A 17,492-nucleotide genomic window follows, 5' to 3' on the forward strand; every position below is an offset into this window, starting at 1 on the left:
TGGTCTCATCTGACTAGAGCACCTTCTTCCACGTGTTTGCGGTGTCCCCCATGGCTTGTGGCAAACTGCTAACAGGACTTCTTATGCTTTTCTGTTAACAATGCCTTTCTTCTTGCCACTCTTCCGCAAAGGCCAATTTTGTGCAGTGCACGACTAATAGTTGTCCTATGGATAGATTCCCCCACCTGAGCTGTAGATCTCTGCAGCTCGTCCAGAGTCACCATGGGCCTCTTGACTGCATTTCTGATCAGCGCTCTCCTTGTTCGCCTGTGAGTTTAGGTGGATGGCCTTGTCTTGGTAGGTTTACAATTGTGCCATACTCCTTCCATTTCTGAATGATCGCTTGAACAGTGCTCCGTGGGATGTTCAAGGCTTTGGAAATCTTTTTGTAGCCTAAGCCTGCTTTAAATTTCTCAATAACTTTACCCTGACCTGTCTGGTGTGCTCTTTCGACTTCATGGCTCTTAATATTCTCTTAGACAACCTCTGAGGCCGTCACAGAGCAGCTGTATTTGTACTGACATTAGATTACACATAGGTGCACTCTATTGAGTCATTAGCACTCATCAGGCAAGGTCTATGGGCAACTGACTGCACTCAGACCAAAGGGGGCTGAATAATTACGCACACCCCACTTTGCAGTTATTTATTTGTAAAAAAATGTTTGGAATCATGTATGATTTTCGTTCCACTTCTCACGGGTACACCACTTTGTATTAGCCTTTCACATGCTTTCACAGCTCTGCTGTCATACAGACAGCAGGACGAGTGAGCTGTGGGAAGCAGACAGCGGTAAGAACTGCGGGAGCAGCAAGAACGCGCTGCAGTGAGTGAAATCTACACCTTGGCAGGAATAACAGCCTCCAAACAAGGCGTAGATTTCACTCACCGCCGGTTAAAAGTATATTCTATCTATATCAGTTGTTGCAGCCAATCTTTGAATGCTGCTCAACCTATGCTTGTAATACGCTTTTAAAGGACAACTGTAACGGTAGAGATATGGAGGCTGACATATTTTATTCCCTTTTAAGCAGTACCAGTTACCTGGCTATCTTGTTGATCCTCTGCCACTAATACTTTTAGCCACAGACCCTGAACAAGCATGCAGCAGATCAGGTGCTCCTTACATTATTGTCAGATCTGACAAGATTAGCTGCATGCTTGTCTCTGGTGTGATTCAGGCACTACTGCAGTCAAATAGATCAGCAGGGCTGCCAGGCAGTAGCGTCCCTATCATAGGGCGCAGGGGGGCGGGGCGCACCGGGTGTCAGACACCCAGGGGGATGTCACCACGATCCCCCACAGCAGCACAGCAGGAGGGTGAAAGCAGCGCTAGAAGGAGGGGCAGTGGGGGCAGCGGTGGGGAGGGGGGGAAAAATATCCCCCCCTCCCTCACCTGGGACCCCTCCTTCTGCCTCTCTCCCCCTCCATAGCTAACTGTCGGGAAGTGCGGGGTGGCCGGAGGCGTGCTAAGAATTACTCACCTCATTTCCGCGTTCCAAGCGTGGAGCGCAGCCGCAGCGTTATGTCGTTACAGGTCTCCACCTTCAATGCCGCCCACTGTGCTTCCTGATTAGTGGAAGCACAGTGGGCGGCATTGAAGGCGGAGACCTGTAACGACATGACGCTGCGCTCCACGCTTGGAACGTGGAAATGAGTTGAGTAATTCTTAGCACGCCTCCGGCCGCCCCGCACTTCCCGACAGTTAGCTATGGAGGGGGAGAGAGGCAGAAAGAGGGGTCCCAGGTGAGGGGGGGGGGGGGGATATTCCCCCCTTCCCACCGCTGCCCCCACTGCCCCTCCTTCTAGCGCTGCTTTCACCCTCCTGGGGGCAACTATACTAGCTATACTGGGGCAACTATACTAGCTATACTTAATGGGGGCAACTATACTGGCTGGGGGCAACTATACTAGCTATACTGGGGCAACTATACTAGCTATACTTACTGGGGGCAACTATACTAGCTATACTTACTGGGGGCAACTATACTGGCTGGGGGCAACTATACTAGCTATACTGGGGGCAACTATACTAGCTATACTTACTTGGGGCAACTATACTGGCTGGGGGCAACTATACTGGCGGGGGGCAACTACACTAGCTATACTTACTGGGGGCAACTATACTAGCTATACTTACTGGGGGCAACTATACTAGCTATACTGTCGGGGGGCAACTATACTAGCTATACTTACTGGGGGCAACTATACTAGCTATACTTACTGGGGGCAACTATATTAGCGGGGGGCAACTATACTAGCTATACTGGCGGGGGCAACTATACTAGCTATACTTACTGGGGGCAACTATACTAGCTATACTGGCTGGGGGCAACTATACTGGTGGGGGGCAACTATACTAGCTACACTTACTGGGGGCAACTAAACTAGCTATACTTACTGGGGGCAACTATACTAATAATACTGGCTGGGGGCAACTATACTAGCTATACTGGCTGGTGGCAACTATACTAGCTATACTGGCTGGGGGCAACTATACTAGCTATACTGGCTGGGGGCAACTATACTAGCTATACTGGCTGGGGGCAACTATACTAGCTACACTTACTGGGGGCAACTAAACTAGCTATACTTACTGGGGGCAACTATACTAGAAATACTGGCTGGGGGCAACTATACTAGCTATACTGGCTGGTGGCAACTATACTAGCTATACTGGCTGGGGGCAACTATACTAGCTATACTGGCTGGTGGCAACTATACTAGCTATACTGGCTGGGGGCAACTATACTAGCTATACTGGCTGGGGGCAACTATACTAGCTATACTGGCTGGGGGCAACTATACTAGCTACACTTACTGGGGGCAACTAAACTAGCTATACTTACTGGGGGCAACTATACTAGCTATACTTACTGGGGGCAACTATACTAGCTATACTGGCTGGGGGAAATATACTAGCTATACTGGGGGCCACTATACTAGCTGTACTAGGGACTACTATACTACCTACACTGGCTCCTGGCGCTACCTAAACTAGGGGGCACCTCTCACTACCTAAACTATCTAGGCCAGCCAGCCCAACATCACCACCAGCCAACCAGCCCAGAATCGCTGGCAAAAAGGCCACAGCATCACCCCCAGTCAGGCCAGCATTTACTTCAACCAGCCAGGCACAGCCACAGCATCACCGCCAGCCAGGCCAGCCACAGCATCACCACCAGCCACAGCATCACCGCCAGTCAGGCCACAGCATCACCGCCAGCCAGGCCACAGCATCACTGCCAGGCCTTTCAGTCCACACAGTATTGCCAGCCAGGCACAGCAGCCAGTAGAGGAGAATTCAGAAGCCAGGTGAGAGGTGTCTACCATATTAAGGGGGCATTCTGCCCATTTATGTGAAATGCTGTCTATTTATGTGCCTTATGACTGCTGAATTTGTCTTGTTGGTGGCCTCATGATTGCTGAATTTGTCTTGTTGGTGGCCTCATGATTGCTGAATTTGTCTTGTTGGGGGCCTCAAGATTTCTGAATTTGTCTTGTTGGGGGCCTCATGATTGCTGAATTTGTCTTGTTGGGGGCCTCATGATTGCTAACTGTGAGACTATGGGAAAAGCTGAATCATAATCATATGAGACAATAGCCTTAAACCTACTTTTTTAGCTTTTTAAAACAGAAAATTAAAACGGGGGGAGGGGGTTTCTAAAACAATACATTTTTCAGGAGTAGGATGGATGAAATTGTTTATCTTCACAGTTTATTTTCAACTTGGATTTTCCATAATGTTCACGTATGAGTTAAAATGTTTGTATTTAGTTTAAATTGCTGTTGCCACTTTGCGATAGATAAGTGACTTTTGGGTTGCAGTTTGGGCACTCGGCCTCCAAAAGGTTCGCCACCACTGTCATAATCTAATGTCCCACCATTGCTAGGTTCATGTAAATTTGTCTCCACCAATGTAGCCCCATTTTTCGGCTAAGCACACTGCACGTTGTCTTCCTGATTGGGGGGGGGGGGGGGGGGGGGTGTCTGTGGATAATCAGCACCGGGTGTCAAATACCCTAGGTACGCCACTGCTGCCAGGCAACTGGTATTGTTTAACAGGAAACAAAAATGGCAGCCTCCATATTCTTCTCACTACAGTTGTCCTTTAAAGACTGCTGAAAAAAAATATTTCTGCTATTGAAATCAAGTGGTCAGGTTTATTAGTTGGGGATACTTTGCAAACAGGAGTAGACAATTCTCACTAGCCTCACCTTATAACTGAATATGCTGTGACTATATAATTGATAACTTATTACTTCTTGCACCTACACAGTGGAGTCACGCTTGTTCGTGGATGCGAACGTGGCTGCACAAAACCTATTCAACAAATAACGTCAAATAGGATCTGAGGGTCCGGCGCTGGAACGGCAAGCTCAAGGGGGATGGGGGAATCTTCTGGATCATCTACTGAGGTAAGTATCTAACTTTCTCTCCTATTTTGGCTTCTGGTGCACTTTAAAGTGGACAACAGAAATATTATGCTTGCATGGCCTAGCTAGGTACTTTTTTTTAAGATAACTTTTTCAAGCAATTAATTTAAAAATTTATTACTGTTGAATGCAGATAAAAAAATAATGCACCCAAAACATAGGCTTTGAAAGGCATGTGTGTTGGTTTTGGTTACCAGCCAAAAATAACTTTACAGCACTTTTCAACTGAAAATGTACAGAAAAGTAGGTCAAAAGGTACTATCAAAATTATTTTGAGTATTTTCTTGCTTTCTGGTGGCTTAAAAGGCATTTTATTGACAAGTTTAAAAATATCACCCAGGAGAAAAAGTGAATTGCATATGGGCCCGATTCTTGGAAAATGTTTATAAAATACACTTGCATGCTTTTACAAGTGTAACCTGTTTTAAGTACACATAACCAATGACTATTGTCAATAAGGATCAAGACTCTATCCCTCAGAGTAAAGTTCATGGTAAGATACTGGTAAGTTATGCTTTTAATGTTAGGTTAGTGGCTAGGTCTTCCCTGAGGGGGCATGTCACCGCCGGGGGGGGGGGGGGGGGGGGGGAAGTCTAGTAGGAAATGATTTGTGCACACATTATTGCTGAAGCTAACGCCCTCCATTGCTGTACCTGTTTGAATGCATGTTGTGTAATATAGTCCATTGGAGCTCTGCACTTCTTTGCAGCTAAATCAATTCAGGTGCAGCATTCTGTATTTGAAAACGCTGCCTACACTCTCTTCTCTATGGTAGGATACTGGACAGATGTTTGGCTAGGCTATAGCATAGTAACATGTTCTGTTGCTATAAGAAAGGAGGACAGATGGTGCAGCATACAGCTTCCGGCGGGTGGAGTAGGGGAGGAAACAATGTGCACGTCTGACATGACCTGTCATTCCAGAGCTTTCTGCAATGTATTAGGGCTGCTGAATACAAGCTACATACTTGGCAGAGACAGCTGGCCACCTCAGCCGTGTTTAGTTTAGCAAATAGGCTTACCATAATTTATTAAATTATAAATGCTAACTATTACACCAATAGCACATCAGGGACCATAGTCTATCATAGGGGGGAGATAAAAGGTACTAACTTCACCTCTTTGTGTCAGCACTGATAAGCTGCTTTCCCAGGTAGCCTTTTGTATTTTCAATCCTTTTACTCTGACAGCTGTAACCTGTTTCTCTTGTTAACACCAGTCTTAACCACTTGAGGACCTAGGGCTTTCTACCCCTTAAAGAGACTCCGTAACAAAAATAACATCCTGTTTTTTATCATCCTACAAGTTCCAAAAGCTATTCTAATGTGTTCTGGCTTACTGCAGCACGTTCTACTATCACCATCTCTGTAATAAATCAACTTATCTCTCTCTTGTCAGACTTGTCAGCCTGTGTCTGGAAGGCTGCCAAGTTCTTCAGTGTTGTGGTTCTGTGATGCATGTCCCCCCTCCAGGCCCCTCTCTGCACACTGCCTGTGTATTATTTAGATTAGGGCAGCTTCTCTCTTCTCTCTTATCTTTTACAAGCTGGATAAATCCTCCTCTGAGCTGGCTGGGCTTTCACATACTGAGTAATTACATACAGGCAGAGCTGTCTGCACTCTGCAGGAAGAAACAGCCTGACACTTCAGTGGAAGATAGCTGCAGGGGGAAAGAAACTATCTCTTGAGATTCAAAAGGAAGGGTGTATACAGCCTGCTTGTGTATGAATGTATTTTCTATGTGTGGACATACTGTACATCAACCTACTTCCTGTTTTGGTGGCCATTTTGTTTGTTTATAAACAAACTTTTCAAAACTGTTTTTAACCACTTTTAATGCGGCGAGGAGCGGCAAAATTGTGGCAGAGGGTAATAGGAGATGTCCCCTAACGCACTGGTATGTTTACTTTTGTGCGATTTTAACAATACAGATTCTCTTTAAGGACCGGCCACTTTTTTTCCATTCAGACCACTGCAGCTTTCACGGTTTATTGCTCGCTCATACAACCTACCACCTAAATGAATTTTGGCTCCTTTTCTTGTCACTAATAAAGCTTTCTTTTGGTGCTATTTGATTGCTCCTGCGATTTTTACTTTTTATTATATTCATCAAAAAAGACATGAATTTTGGCAAAAAAATGATTTTTTTTAACTTTCTGTGCTGACATTTTTCAAATAAAGTAAAATTTCTGTATACATGCAGCGCGAAAAATGTGGACAAACATGTTTTTGATTAAAAAAAACCCATTCAGTGTATATTTATTGGTTTGGGTAAAAGTTATAGCGTTTACAAACTATGGTGCAAAAAGTGAATTTTCTCATTTTCAAGCATCTATGACTTTTCTGACCCCCTGTCATGTTTCATGAGGGGCTAGAATTCCAGGATAGTATAAATACCCCCCAAATTACCCCATTTTGGAAAGAAGACATCCCAAAGTATTCACTGAGAGGCATAGTGAGTTCATAGAAGATATTATTTTTTGTCACAAGTAAGCGGAAAATGACACTTTGCGAGAAAAAAAAAAAAAAGTTTCCATTTCTTCTAACTTGCGACAAAAAAATGAAATCTGCCACGGACTCACCATGCCCCTCTCTGAATACCTTGAAGGGTCTACTTTCCAAAATGGGGTCGTTTGTGGGGTGTGTTTACTGTCCTGACATTTTGGGGGGTGCTAAATTGTAAGCACCCCTGTAAAGCCTAAAGGTGCTCATTGGACTTTGGACCCCTTAGCGCAGTTAGGCTGCAAAAAAGTGCCACACATGTGGTATTGCCGTACTCAGGAGAAGTAGTATAATGTGTTTTGGGGTGTATATTTACACATACCCATGCTGGGTGGGAGAAATATCTCTGTAAATGACAATTTGTTAATTTTTTTTACACACAATTGTCTATTTACAGAGATCTTTCTCCCACTCAGCATGGGTATGTGTAAAAATACACCACAAAACACATTATACTACTTCTCCTGAGTACGGCGATACCACGTGTGGCACTTTTTTGCACCCTAACTGCGCTAAAGGGTCCAAAGTCCAATGAGTACCTTTAGGATTTCACAGGTCATTTTGAGAAATTTCGTTTCAAGACTACTCCTCACGGTTTAGGGCCCCTAAAATGCCAGGGCAGTATAGGAACCCCACAAATGACCCCATTTTAGAAAGAAGACACCCCAAGGTATTCCGTTAGGAGTATGGTGAGTTCATAAAAGATTTTATTTTTTGTCAAAAGTTAGCGGAAAATGACACTTTGTGAAAAAACACAATTAAAATCAATTTCCGCTAACTTGTGACAAAAAATAAAATCTTCTATGAACTCGCCATACTACTAACGGAATACCTTGGGGTGTCTTCTTTCTAAAATGGGGTCATTTGTGGGGTTCCTATACTGCCCTGGCATTTTAGGGGCCCTAAACCGTGAGGAGTAGTCTTGAAACGAAATTTCTCAAAATGACCTGTGAAATCCTAAAGGTACTCATTGAACTTTGGGCCCTTTAGCGCAGTTAGGGTGCAAAAAAGTGCCACACATGTGGTATCGCCATACTCGGGAGAAGTAGTACAATGTGTTTTGGGGTGTATTTTTACACATACCCATGCTGGGGGGGAGAAATACCTCTGTAAATGGACAATTGTGTGTAAAAAAATCAAAAGATTGTCATTTACAGAGGTATTTCTCCCACCCAGCATGGGTATGTGTAAAAATACACCCCAAAACACATTATACTACTTCTCCCGAGTACGGCGATACCACATGTGTGGCACTTTTTTGCACCCTAACTGCACTAAGGGGCCCAAAGTCCAATGAGTACCTTTAGGATTTCACAGGTCATTTTTGTTTCAAGACTACTCCTCACGGTTTAGGGCCCCTAAAATGCCAGGGCAGTATAGGAACCCCACTAATGACCCCATTTTAGAAAGAAGACACCCCAAGGTATTCCGTTAGGAGTATGGTGAGTTCATAGAAGTTTTTATTTTTTTGTCACAAGTTAGCGGAAATTGATTTTAATTGTTTTTTTTCACAAAGTGTCATTTTCCGCTAACTTGTGACAAAAAATAAAATCTTCTATGAACTCACCATACTCCATACGGAATACCTTTGGGTGTCTTCTTTCTAGAATGGGGTCATTTGTGGGGTTCCTATACTGCCCTGGCATTTTAGGGGCCCTAAACCGTGAGGAGTAGTCTTGAAACCAAATGTCGCAAAATGACCTGTGAAATCCTAAAGGTACTCATTGGACTTTGGGCCCCTTAGCGTACTTAGGGTGTAAAAAAGTGCCACACATGTGGTACCGCCGTACTCAGGAGAAGTAGTATAATGCGTTTTGGGGTGTATTTTTACACATACCCATGCTAAGTGGGAGAAATATCTCTGTAAATGACAATTGTTTGATTTTTTTACACACAATTGTCCATTTACATAGAAATTTCTCCCACCCAGCATGGGTATGTGTAAAAATACACCCCACAACACATTATACTACTTTTCCTGAGTACGGCGGTACCACATGTGTGACACTTTTTTGCAGCCTAGGTGCGCTAAGGGGCCCAACGTCCTATTCACAGGTCATTTTGAGGCATTTGTTTTCTAGACTACTCCTCGCGGTTTAGGGCCCCTAAAATGCCAGGGCAGTATAGGAACCCCACAAGTGACCCCATTTTAGAAAGAAGACACCCCAAGGTATTCCGTTAGGTGTATGGCGAGTTCATAGAAGATTTTATTTTTTGTCACAAGTTAGTGAAAAATGACACTTTGTGAAAAAAAAACAATAAAAATCAATTTCCGCTAACTTGTGACAAAAAATAAAATCTTCTATGAACTCGTCATACACCTAACAGAATACCTTGGCGTGTCTTTTTTTCTAAAATGGGGTCACTTGTGGGGTTCCTATACCGCCCTGGCATTTTACAGGCCCAAAACCGTGAGTAGTCTGGAAACCAAATGTCTCAAAATGACTGTTCAGGGGTATAAGCATCTGCAAATTTTGATGACAGGTGGTCTATGAGGGGGCGAATTTTGTGGAACCGGTCATAAGCAGGGTGGCCTTTTAGATGACAGGTTGTATTGGGCCTGATCTGATGGATAGGAGTGCTAGGGGGGTGACAGGAGGTGATTGATGGGTGTCTCAGGGGGTGGTTAGAGGGGAAAATAGATGCAATCAATGCACTGGGGAGGTGATCGGAAGGGGGTCGGAGGGGGATCTGAGGGTTTGGCCGAGTGATCAGGAGCCCACACGGGGCAAATTGGGGCCTGATCTGATGGGTAGGTGTGCTAGGGGGTGACAAGAGGTGATTGATGGGTGTCTCAAGGTGTGATTAGAGGGGGGAATAGATGCAAGCAATGCACTGGCGAGGTGATCAGGGCTGGGGTCTGAGGGCATTCTGAGGGTGTGGGCGGGTGATTGAGTGCCCTAGGGGCAGATAGGGGTCTAATCTGATAGGTAGCAGTGACAGGGGGTGATTGATGGGTAATTAGTGGGTGTTTAGGGTAGAGAAGAGATGTAAACACTGCACTTGGGAGGTGATCGGACGTCGGATCTGCGGGCGATCTATTGGTGTGGGTGGGTGATCAGATTGCCCGCAAGGGGCAGGTTAGGGGCTGATTGATGGGTGGCAGTGACAGCGGGTGATTGATGGGTGGCAGTGACAGGGGGTGATTGATGGGTGGCAGTGACAGGGGGTGATTGATGGGTGATTGATAGGTGATTGACAGGTAATCAGTGGGTTATTACAGGGGAGAACAGATGTAAATATTGCACTGGCGAATTGATAAGGGGGGGGGGGGTCTGAGGGCAATCTGAGCGTGTAGGCGGGCGATTGGGTGCCCGCAAGGGGCAGATTAGGGTCTGATCTGATGGGTAACAGTGACAGGTGGTGATGGGGGGTGATTGATGGGTGATTGATGGGTAATTAGTGGGTGTTTAGAGGAGAGAATAGATGGAAACACTGCGCTTGGGTGGTGATCTGATGTCGGATCTGCGGGCGATCTATTGGTGTGGGTGGGTGATCAGTTTGCCCGCAAGGGGCAGGTTAGGGGCTGATTGTTAGGTGGCAGTGACAGGGGGTGATTGATGGGTGATTGGCAGGTGATCAGTGGGTTATTACAGGGAAGGACAGATGTAATTAATGCACTGGCGAATTGATGGGGGGGGTCTGAGGGCAATCTGAGCATGTGGGCGGGTGATTGGGTGCCCGCAAGGGGCAGATTAGGGTCTGATCTGATAGGTAACAGTGACAGGTGGTGATAGGGGGTGATTGATGGGTAATTAGTGGGTGTTTAGAGGAGAGAATAGATGGAAACACTGCGCTTGGGTGGTGATCTGATGTCGGATCTGCGGGCGATCTATTGGTGTGGGTGGGTGATCAGTTTGCCCGCAAGGGGCAGGTTAGGGGCTGATTGTTGGGTGGCAGTGACAGGGGGTGATTGATGGGTGATAGGTGATTGGCAGGTGATTGACAGGTGATCAGTGGGTTATTACAGGGAAGAACAGATGTAATTAATGCACTGGTGAATTGATAAGGGGGGGTCAGAGGGCAATCTGAGCGTGTGGGCGGGTGATTGGGTGCCCGCAAGGGGCAGATTAGGGTCTGATCTGATAGGTAAAAGTGACAGGTGGTGATAGGGGGTGATTGATGGGTGATTGATGGGTAATTAGTGGGTGTTTAGAGGAGAGAATAGATGTAAACAATGGATTTGGGAGGTGATCTGATGTCGGATCTGCGGGCGATCTATTGGTGTGGGGGGGTGATCAGATTGCCCGCAAGGGGCAGGTTAGGGGCTGATTGATGGGTGGCAGTGACAGGGGGTGATTGACGGGTGATTGACAGGTGATTGACAGGTGATCAGGGGGGATAGATGCATACAGTACATGGGGGGGGGGGGGTCTGGGGAGAATCTGAGGGGTGGGGGGGTGATCAGGAGGGAGCGGGGTGCAGGGGGGGGATAAAAAAAAAAATAGCGTTGACAGATAGTGACAGGGAGTGATTGATGGGTGATTAGGGGGGTGATTGGGTGCAAACAGGGGTCTGGGGGGTGGGCAGGGGGGGGGTCTGATAGGTGCTGTGGGCGATCTGGGGCAGGGGGGGGGGGGAAATCAGTGTGCTTGGTGCAGACTAGGGTGGCTGCAGCCTGCCCTGGTGGTCCCTCGGACATTGGGACCACCAGGGCAGGAGGCAGCCTGTATAATACACTTTGTAAACATTACAAAGTGTATTATACACTTTGTATGCGGCGATCGTCGGGTTAACATCCCGCCGGCGCTTCCGTATGGCCGGCGGGATGTTGCGGCGGGTGAGCGGCGCCAGGCGGAGGATCGCGTCACGGATGACGCGATTGCTCCGCCCATGCCCATACAAGGACCGCCGCCAATTGTCAATACGGCGGTCCTTGCGGCGTCCACTTCCCGGCCGCCAATTGTATATACGGCGGTCGGGAAGTGGTTAAGATGTAATGGTCATGGCCACAAACTATAGACTTGTGCCCACGTGTAGTGCCCACGTGTGATGCATGTCGCCAGAGAGGGATCAGTACTCCATCCCTCATTCTGCTGCTATGCCAGGGGAGGGTCAACAAATTAGCGCATAAAAAGCATCATATGTTGGGAGTGGGGAGAACAAGGCCCTCGGCCAGGGCTCAGGCAAACTGATCCTCCAGGCTTATCACTAGCTGAGCTGCCGAGCGGGGTTGGGGGCCAGGCCAATGTACACATGCTAAATTCTTGGCAGAGGCAGTCATTACCGCCCCCACGGCCGAGTTTAATCTAGTACGTGTACAAGACTTTACTTTGAAACTTTTGTAGGAGATACATTTTGAAGGACAAACATTTTTAAAAGGTATAAACCACAAACGTTATTCCTGTTCAATGTCAATCCAATGAGACTTCACTGAGTTCTCCTTAAAAAGGGAAAAAAGGGTAAAGATAAAGAATCACAAATATCAATGAATCATCGGTAGTTTGTTTTACTGGATATAATCACTTATAATGGAATACTTTGGCCCAGGGTTTTTGAAAGATTGTGGCCCTAGCTGGACTGTGGTACATCTGTTTAAAATTACAGAAAGATTGCTAGACTTTTGTTACCACCAGCAGCAGGAGGACCTAAACCAATAAAAATAGCCAACATTGCTGACTTTTTTTTTTCAGAGGTATTTTGTGTATTGGCAAATAGGGACATTTGGGCAGATATTATGTCCCTTGAAATGAGAGAGATTAATTGTATTAAGTGTCAAAACAGTATTCTCTGTAGAGGTCTTAGCCATTACCGTATTTTCCACCATATAAGAATATAAGACGGACCCAGGTTTAGAGGGCAAAAACCACTGGAATTTTTTATTTTTTTTTTTGAAACCTAGTGCGTCCATATTCCAGGAACGTCTTGTGCATGCTATCCCCAAATGGTGTCCTCCTGTGCCCCCATGTCTACCCATGTGTCCTCCTGTGTGCCCCATGTGTCATCCTGTATCCCCCATGTCTACCCATGTGTCCTCCTGTGTGCTCCGTGTCTCCCCATTTGTCCTCCATGTCTACCCATGTGTCCTTTTGCGTGCCCTGTCTCCCTCATGTGTCCTTTTGCGTGCCGCGTCTCCCCACGTGCCCTTTTGCGTGCCCCGTCTCCCCACGTGTCCTTTTGCGTGCCTCGTCTCCCCACGTGTCCTTTTGCGTGCCCTGTCTTAGAGGGGTAGAGCGGAGGCATGCAGGAGAGCAGGCAAACACAGGCAGGGAATCCCCAAACACTTGTATCGGCGAGCATTCGTAAGTCAGGGATTCTGTCTTTGCCGTATAAGACGTAGGGACTTTTCTCCCCATTTTGGGGGGAGAAAGTGTGTCTACAGCGGAAAATATGGTATATACCTACATATCAAGTTGTACTTTAATCACTTGTGCCTCCACTACAGTATATCGATGTCTTCTGTGCCACTCGTATTGGCATAAGGACACAGATATAAACCATCTTCAGTTAACAGTTTTTTATCAATACTACTTTATTTTAAACTTGTATTTATTTTAAAATACTGGCATAGGAAAGGATAATTTGGTCCATAAAGTAAAAACAAGATCTGATGTGGTTGAGTAATCTGTTGGCATTATGTACTGTACAACCTAAATCAAGACCCATTTCTTTATTTTGATAGCTGCGCTCCAAGCAGCAAAATTCCTCTCTCACTTCCTATTCCAATAACACGCAGAACTAGAATGTGAGTTTTTGGTGTCAGCATATTAAAATGGATGGGGCAGCAATATAAACCTAGCAAGATTCCATCTTTCTACCTTTTTTACTAGTGTCCGTATCGCTTTTGGTCAGATTTATAGATGTCACAACAGAACAGGAGGATACTTCTCAGTGGGTACACAGAAACCCCATATTAAATTCAATCTGAAAGAAAGCCAGCAGCTCTTACCTTAACAAAGGCAATACCATTTGGAGATATCGTAACATCATGTCGAAGCTGATACAAAAGGTCTGGTGGAACATGTAAGGATGTGCAGCCAAATTTGAATTCTTCACAACTGAGAATATTATATAACAAAACATAACTAAATAAGTGACCGACTTGTTATCAAAGAAAACAATTAAATTTGCTACATTCTTAACCACTTGATGACCCCCCCTTTACCCCCCCCCCCCTTAAGGACCAGCGCTGTTTTTAGTGATCTGTGCCGGGTGGGCTCTGCAGTCCCCAGCACAGATCAGGGTGCAGGCAGAGCGACCAGATCGCCCCCCTTTTCTCCCCCCTATGGGGATGATGTGCAGGGGGGGTCTGATCGCTCCTGCCTGCCTGAGGTTTGTGGGGGGGCACCTCAAAGCCACCCTCCGCAGCGAAATTCCCCCCCTCCCTCTCCTACCCCCGGTCATCCCCGGTGATCCAGGCTGCACAGGACGCTATCCGTCCTGTGCAGCCAGTGACAGGACGTCCCCTGTCACATGGCGGCGATCCCCGGCCGCTGATTGGCCGGGGATCGCCGATCTGCCTTACGGCGCTGCTGCGCAGCAGCGCCGTACAATGTAAACAAAGGAGACATATGTCTCCTACGTTTACATTTAGTCTGCGAGCCGCAATCAGCGGCTCGCAGGCTATTCACGGAGACCCGCTCCGTGATCTGACAGGAAACGGACGCTCGCGCGAGCGGCCTTTCCTGATTAATTAGGGAGGCACCTGGCGACGCAAGTCTGCGTCGCTGGTCCTCCAGCTACCACTTCGCCGCCGCACGGTATGAGTGTGCGGTCGGCAAGTGGTTAAAGCCCATCTTCAGGACTTAAAAACTATCTCTCCCTTCAGGCCGATTTTACACTTATTTTTTGCATTCCGTTGTGGTGCACCTGCCGCCAAGCAACACAAAAAATGTCTATCATATGACGGTGCGGCCGAGTGTGCCGACAGGATCATATGTATAGCCTCGCCCTCTGCTGGGCAGGAAATACGTCACTGGGATGCCCATCGTTGCGTGCATGCGTGACGCATCGGACCATGTTCCGTTGTTTACACTACGTGTCACCCATAGACTTGCATTACCCCAAGCTCTGTGCGTCATGCATGGTGCTTGCAGTAACGGGATGGAGCCCTTGCGTTGGATTGGATAGTTTCAGCACACCGCAATGGACCACAATAAGTGTGAAAGTCTCCATAGACTTCCATTGCTTTTGAAACCCCTTGCAGTAAAATAGGGTAATGCAATGAAGGTTTCACCTGCAAGTGTAAAAGGGGCCTCAAATGCCACCCCAGTTTTATTTGCTTGTATTTCCCTCTCTTCCCCCTCCCTCTGTTGCTTTTCCTAGCATAGGGCCTAGAGAATTCTAATGGTGACCCTGAAATGAACTATAAGGCCAGATCCACACTATAAGCGCTTTTGTGAGCGCTTGTGTTTGATTAACGCTTGCTGAGCGTTTGTTAAAAAAATCGCTCCCATTGACTTTCATTAAAATCGTGGTAAAAATCGTCACAGTTACGCATGTTTTTCACGCATACACAATTGCGTCGATTTTTACCGCGATTTTAATGAAAGTGAATGGGAGCGCTCAGCAAGCGCTAATCAAACACAAGCGCTCACAAAAGCGTTTATAGTGTGGATCCGGCCTACAAGAACATTTTATGGGTAGTAAAAACTAACTCCTTAAAAGCTGCACAGACAGAATGTGACGTATATTAATGGATTAAACTGACGTGAACCTGATTTTTGTAATAGTGTAAGATATTTCAGCAGGACTTGTATAATCAGACAACATAGGAGATAATTCCAGAGTATTAAAGTGGACCTATACTGTACTGTGTACAAAAGATAAGAAACACATTAGAGAGTCTGCTAAAATAAAGATAATTGTCCATGAAAAATACTCCTGATAAGATCTGTAGATGCCAAAATAATCTGCTTTTTAATGTGCCATTGATAAAACGGTGACAGCCATATTTATTTTTCTCCTGGGGCTTGTTTTGGATCCTCCCACCCAGTGATATACTCCATGCATGCTTCTGTTCTTCCTTCCATTGCACACCTACCGTAAGACAGACCTTGATTGTCACTGCTTAACCACTTGAGGACCACAGTCTTTTCGCCCCTTAAGGACCAGAGCCTTTTTTTTCATTCAGACCACTGCAGCTTTCACGGTTTATTGCTCGGTCATACAACCTACCACCTAAATGAATTTTACCTGCTTTTCTTGTCACTAATACAGCTTTCTTTTAGTGCTATTTGATTGCTGCTGCGAGTTTTACTTTTTATTATATTCATCAAAAAAAGACATGAATTTTGTCAAAAAATGACTTTTTTTCGAATAAAGTAAAATTTCCTATACATTTGAGCGCGAAAGTTATTCTGCTACATGTCTTTGATAAAAAAAAACCATTCAGTGTATATTTATTGGATTGGGTAAAAGTTATAGCGTTTACAAACTATGGTGCCAAAAGTGAATTTTCCCATTTTCAAGCATCTCTGACTATTCTGACCCCCTGTCATGTTTCATGAGGTGCTAAAATTCCAGGATAGTATAAATACCCCCCAAATGACCCCATTTTGGAAAGAAGACATCCCAAAGTATTCAGTGAGAGGCATGGTGAGTTCATAGAAGATTTTATTTTTTGTCACAAGTTAGCGGAAAATGACACTTTGTGACAAAAAAAAAAAGTTTCCATTTCTTCTAACTTGCGACAAAAAAAAAAAAAAAATGAAATCTGCCATGGACTCACTATGCTCCTCTCTGAATACCTTGAAGTGTCTACTTTCCAAAATGGGGTCATTTGTGGGGTGTGTTCACTGTCCTGGCATTTTGGGGGGTGCCTAATTGTAAGCACCCCTGTAAAGCCTAAAGATGCTCATTGGACTTTGGGCCCCTTAGCGCAGTTAGGGTGCAAAAAAGTGCCACACATGTGGTATCGCCGTACTCAGGAGAAGTAGTATAATGTGTTTTGGGGTGTATTTTTACACATACCCATGCTGGGTGGGAGAAATATCTCCGTAAATGACAATTTTTTGATTTATTTTTTACACACAATTGTCTATTTACAGAGATATTTCTCCCACTCAGCATGGGTATGTGTAAAAATACACCCCAAAACACATTATACTACTTCATCCGAGTACGGCGATACCACATGTGTGGCACTTTTTTGCACCCTAACTGCGCTAAGGGGCCCAAAGTCCAATGAGTACCTTTAGGATTTCACAGGTCATTTCGCGACATTTGGTTTCAAGACTACTCCTCACGGTTTAGGGCCCCTAAAATGCCAGGGCAGTATAGGAACCCCACAAATGACCCCATTTTAGAAAGAAGACACCCCAAGGTATTCCGTTAGTAGTATGGCGAGTTCATAGAAGATTTTATTTTTTGTCACAAGTTAGCGGAAATTGATTTTAATTGTGTTTTTTCACAAAGTGTCATTTTCCGCTAACTTTTGACAAAAAATAAAATCTTTTATGAACTCACCATACTCCTAACGGAATACCTTGGGGTGTCTTCTTTCTAAAATGGGGTCATTTGTGGGGTTCCTATACTGCCCTGGCATTTTAGGGGCCCTAAACTGTGAGGAGTAGTCTTGAAACGAAATTTCTCAAAATGACCTGTGAAATCCTAAA

At 45.6% G+C, this 17,492-nt stretch overlaps 1 protein-coding gene across 3 annotated transcripts in view; it reads right to left on the reverse strand.

Moving 5' to 3' along the window:
* REV3L (REV3 like, DNA directed polymerase zeta catalytic subunit) overlaps positions 1-17,492 on the reverse strand; it is a 235,884-nt gene that overhangs the window by 20,942 nt on the left and 197,450 nt on the right. For all 3 annotated transcript variants that reach the window (XM_068231311.1, XM_068231310.1, XM_068231312.1), the window contains one exon: positions 13,826-13,934. In XM_068231311.1, the coding sequence (XP_068087412.1) occupies positions 13,826-13,934 (109 nt within the window). The remainder of the gene's footprint in view (positions 1-13,825; positions 13,935-17,492) is intronic.

This window comes from Hyperolius riggenbachi, chromosome 4 (assembly GCF_040937935.1).
Source record: "Hyperolius riggenbachi isolate aHypRig1 chromosome 4, aHypRig1.pri, whole genome shotgun sequence".
In the NCBI taxonomy this organism is placed as follows: Eukaryota; Metazoa; Chordata; class Amphibia; order Anura; family Hyperoliidae; genus Hyperolius; species Hyperolius riggenbachi.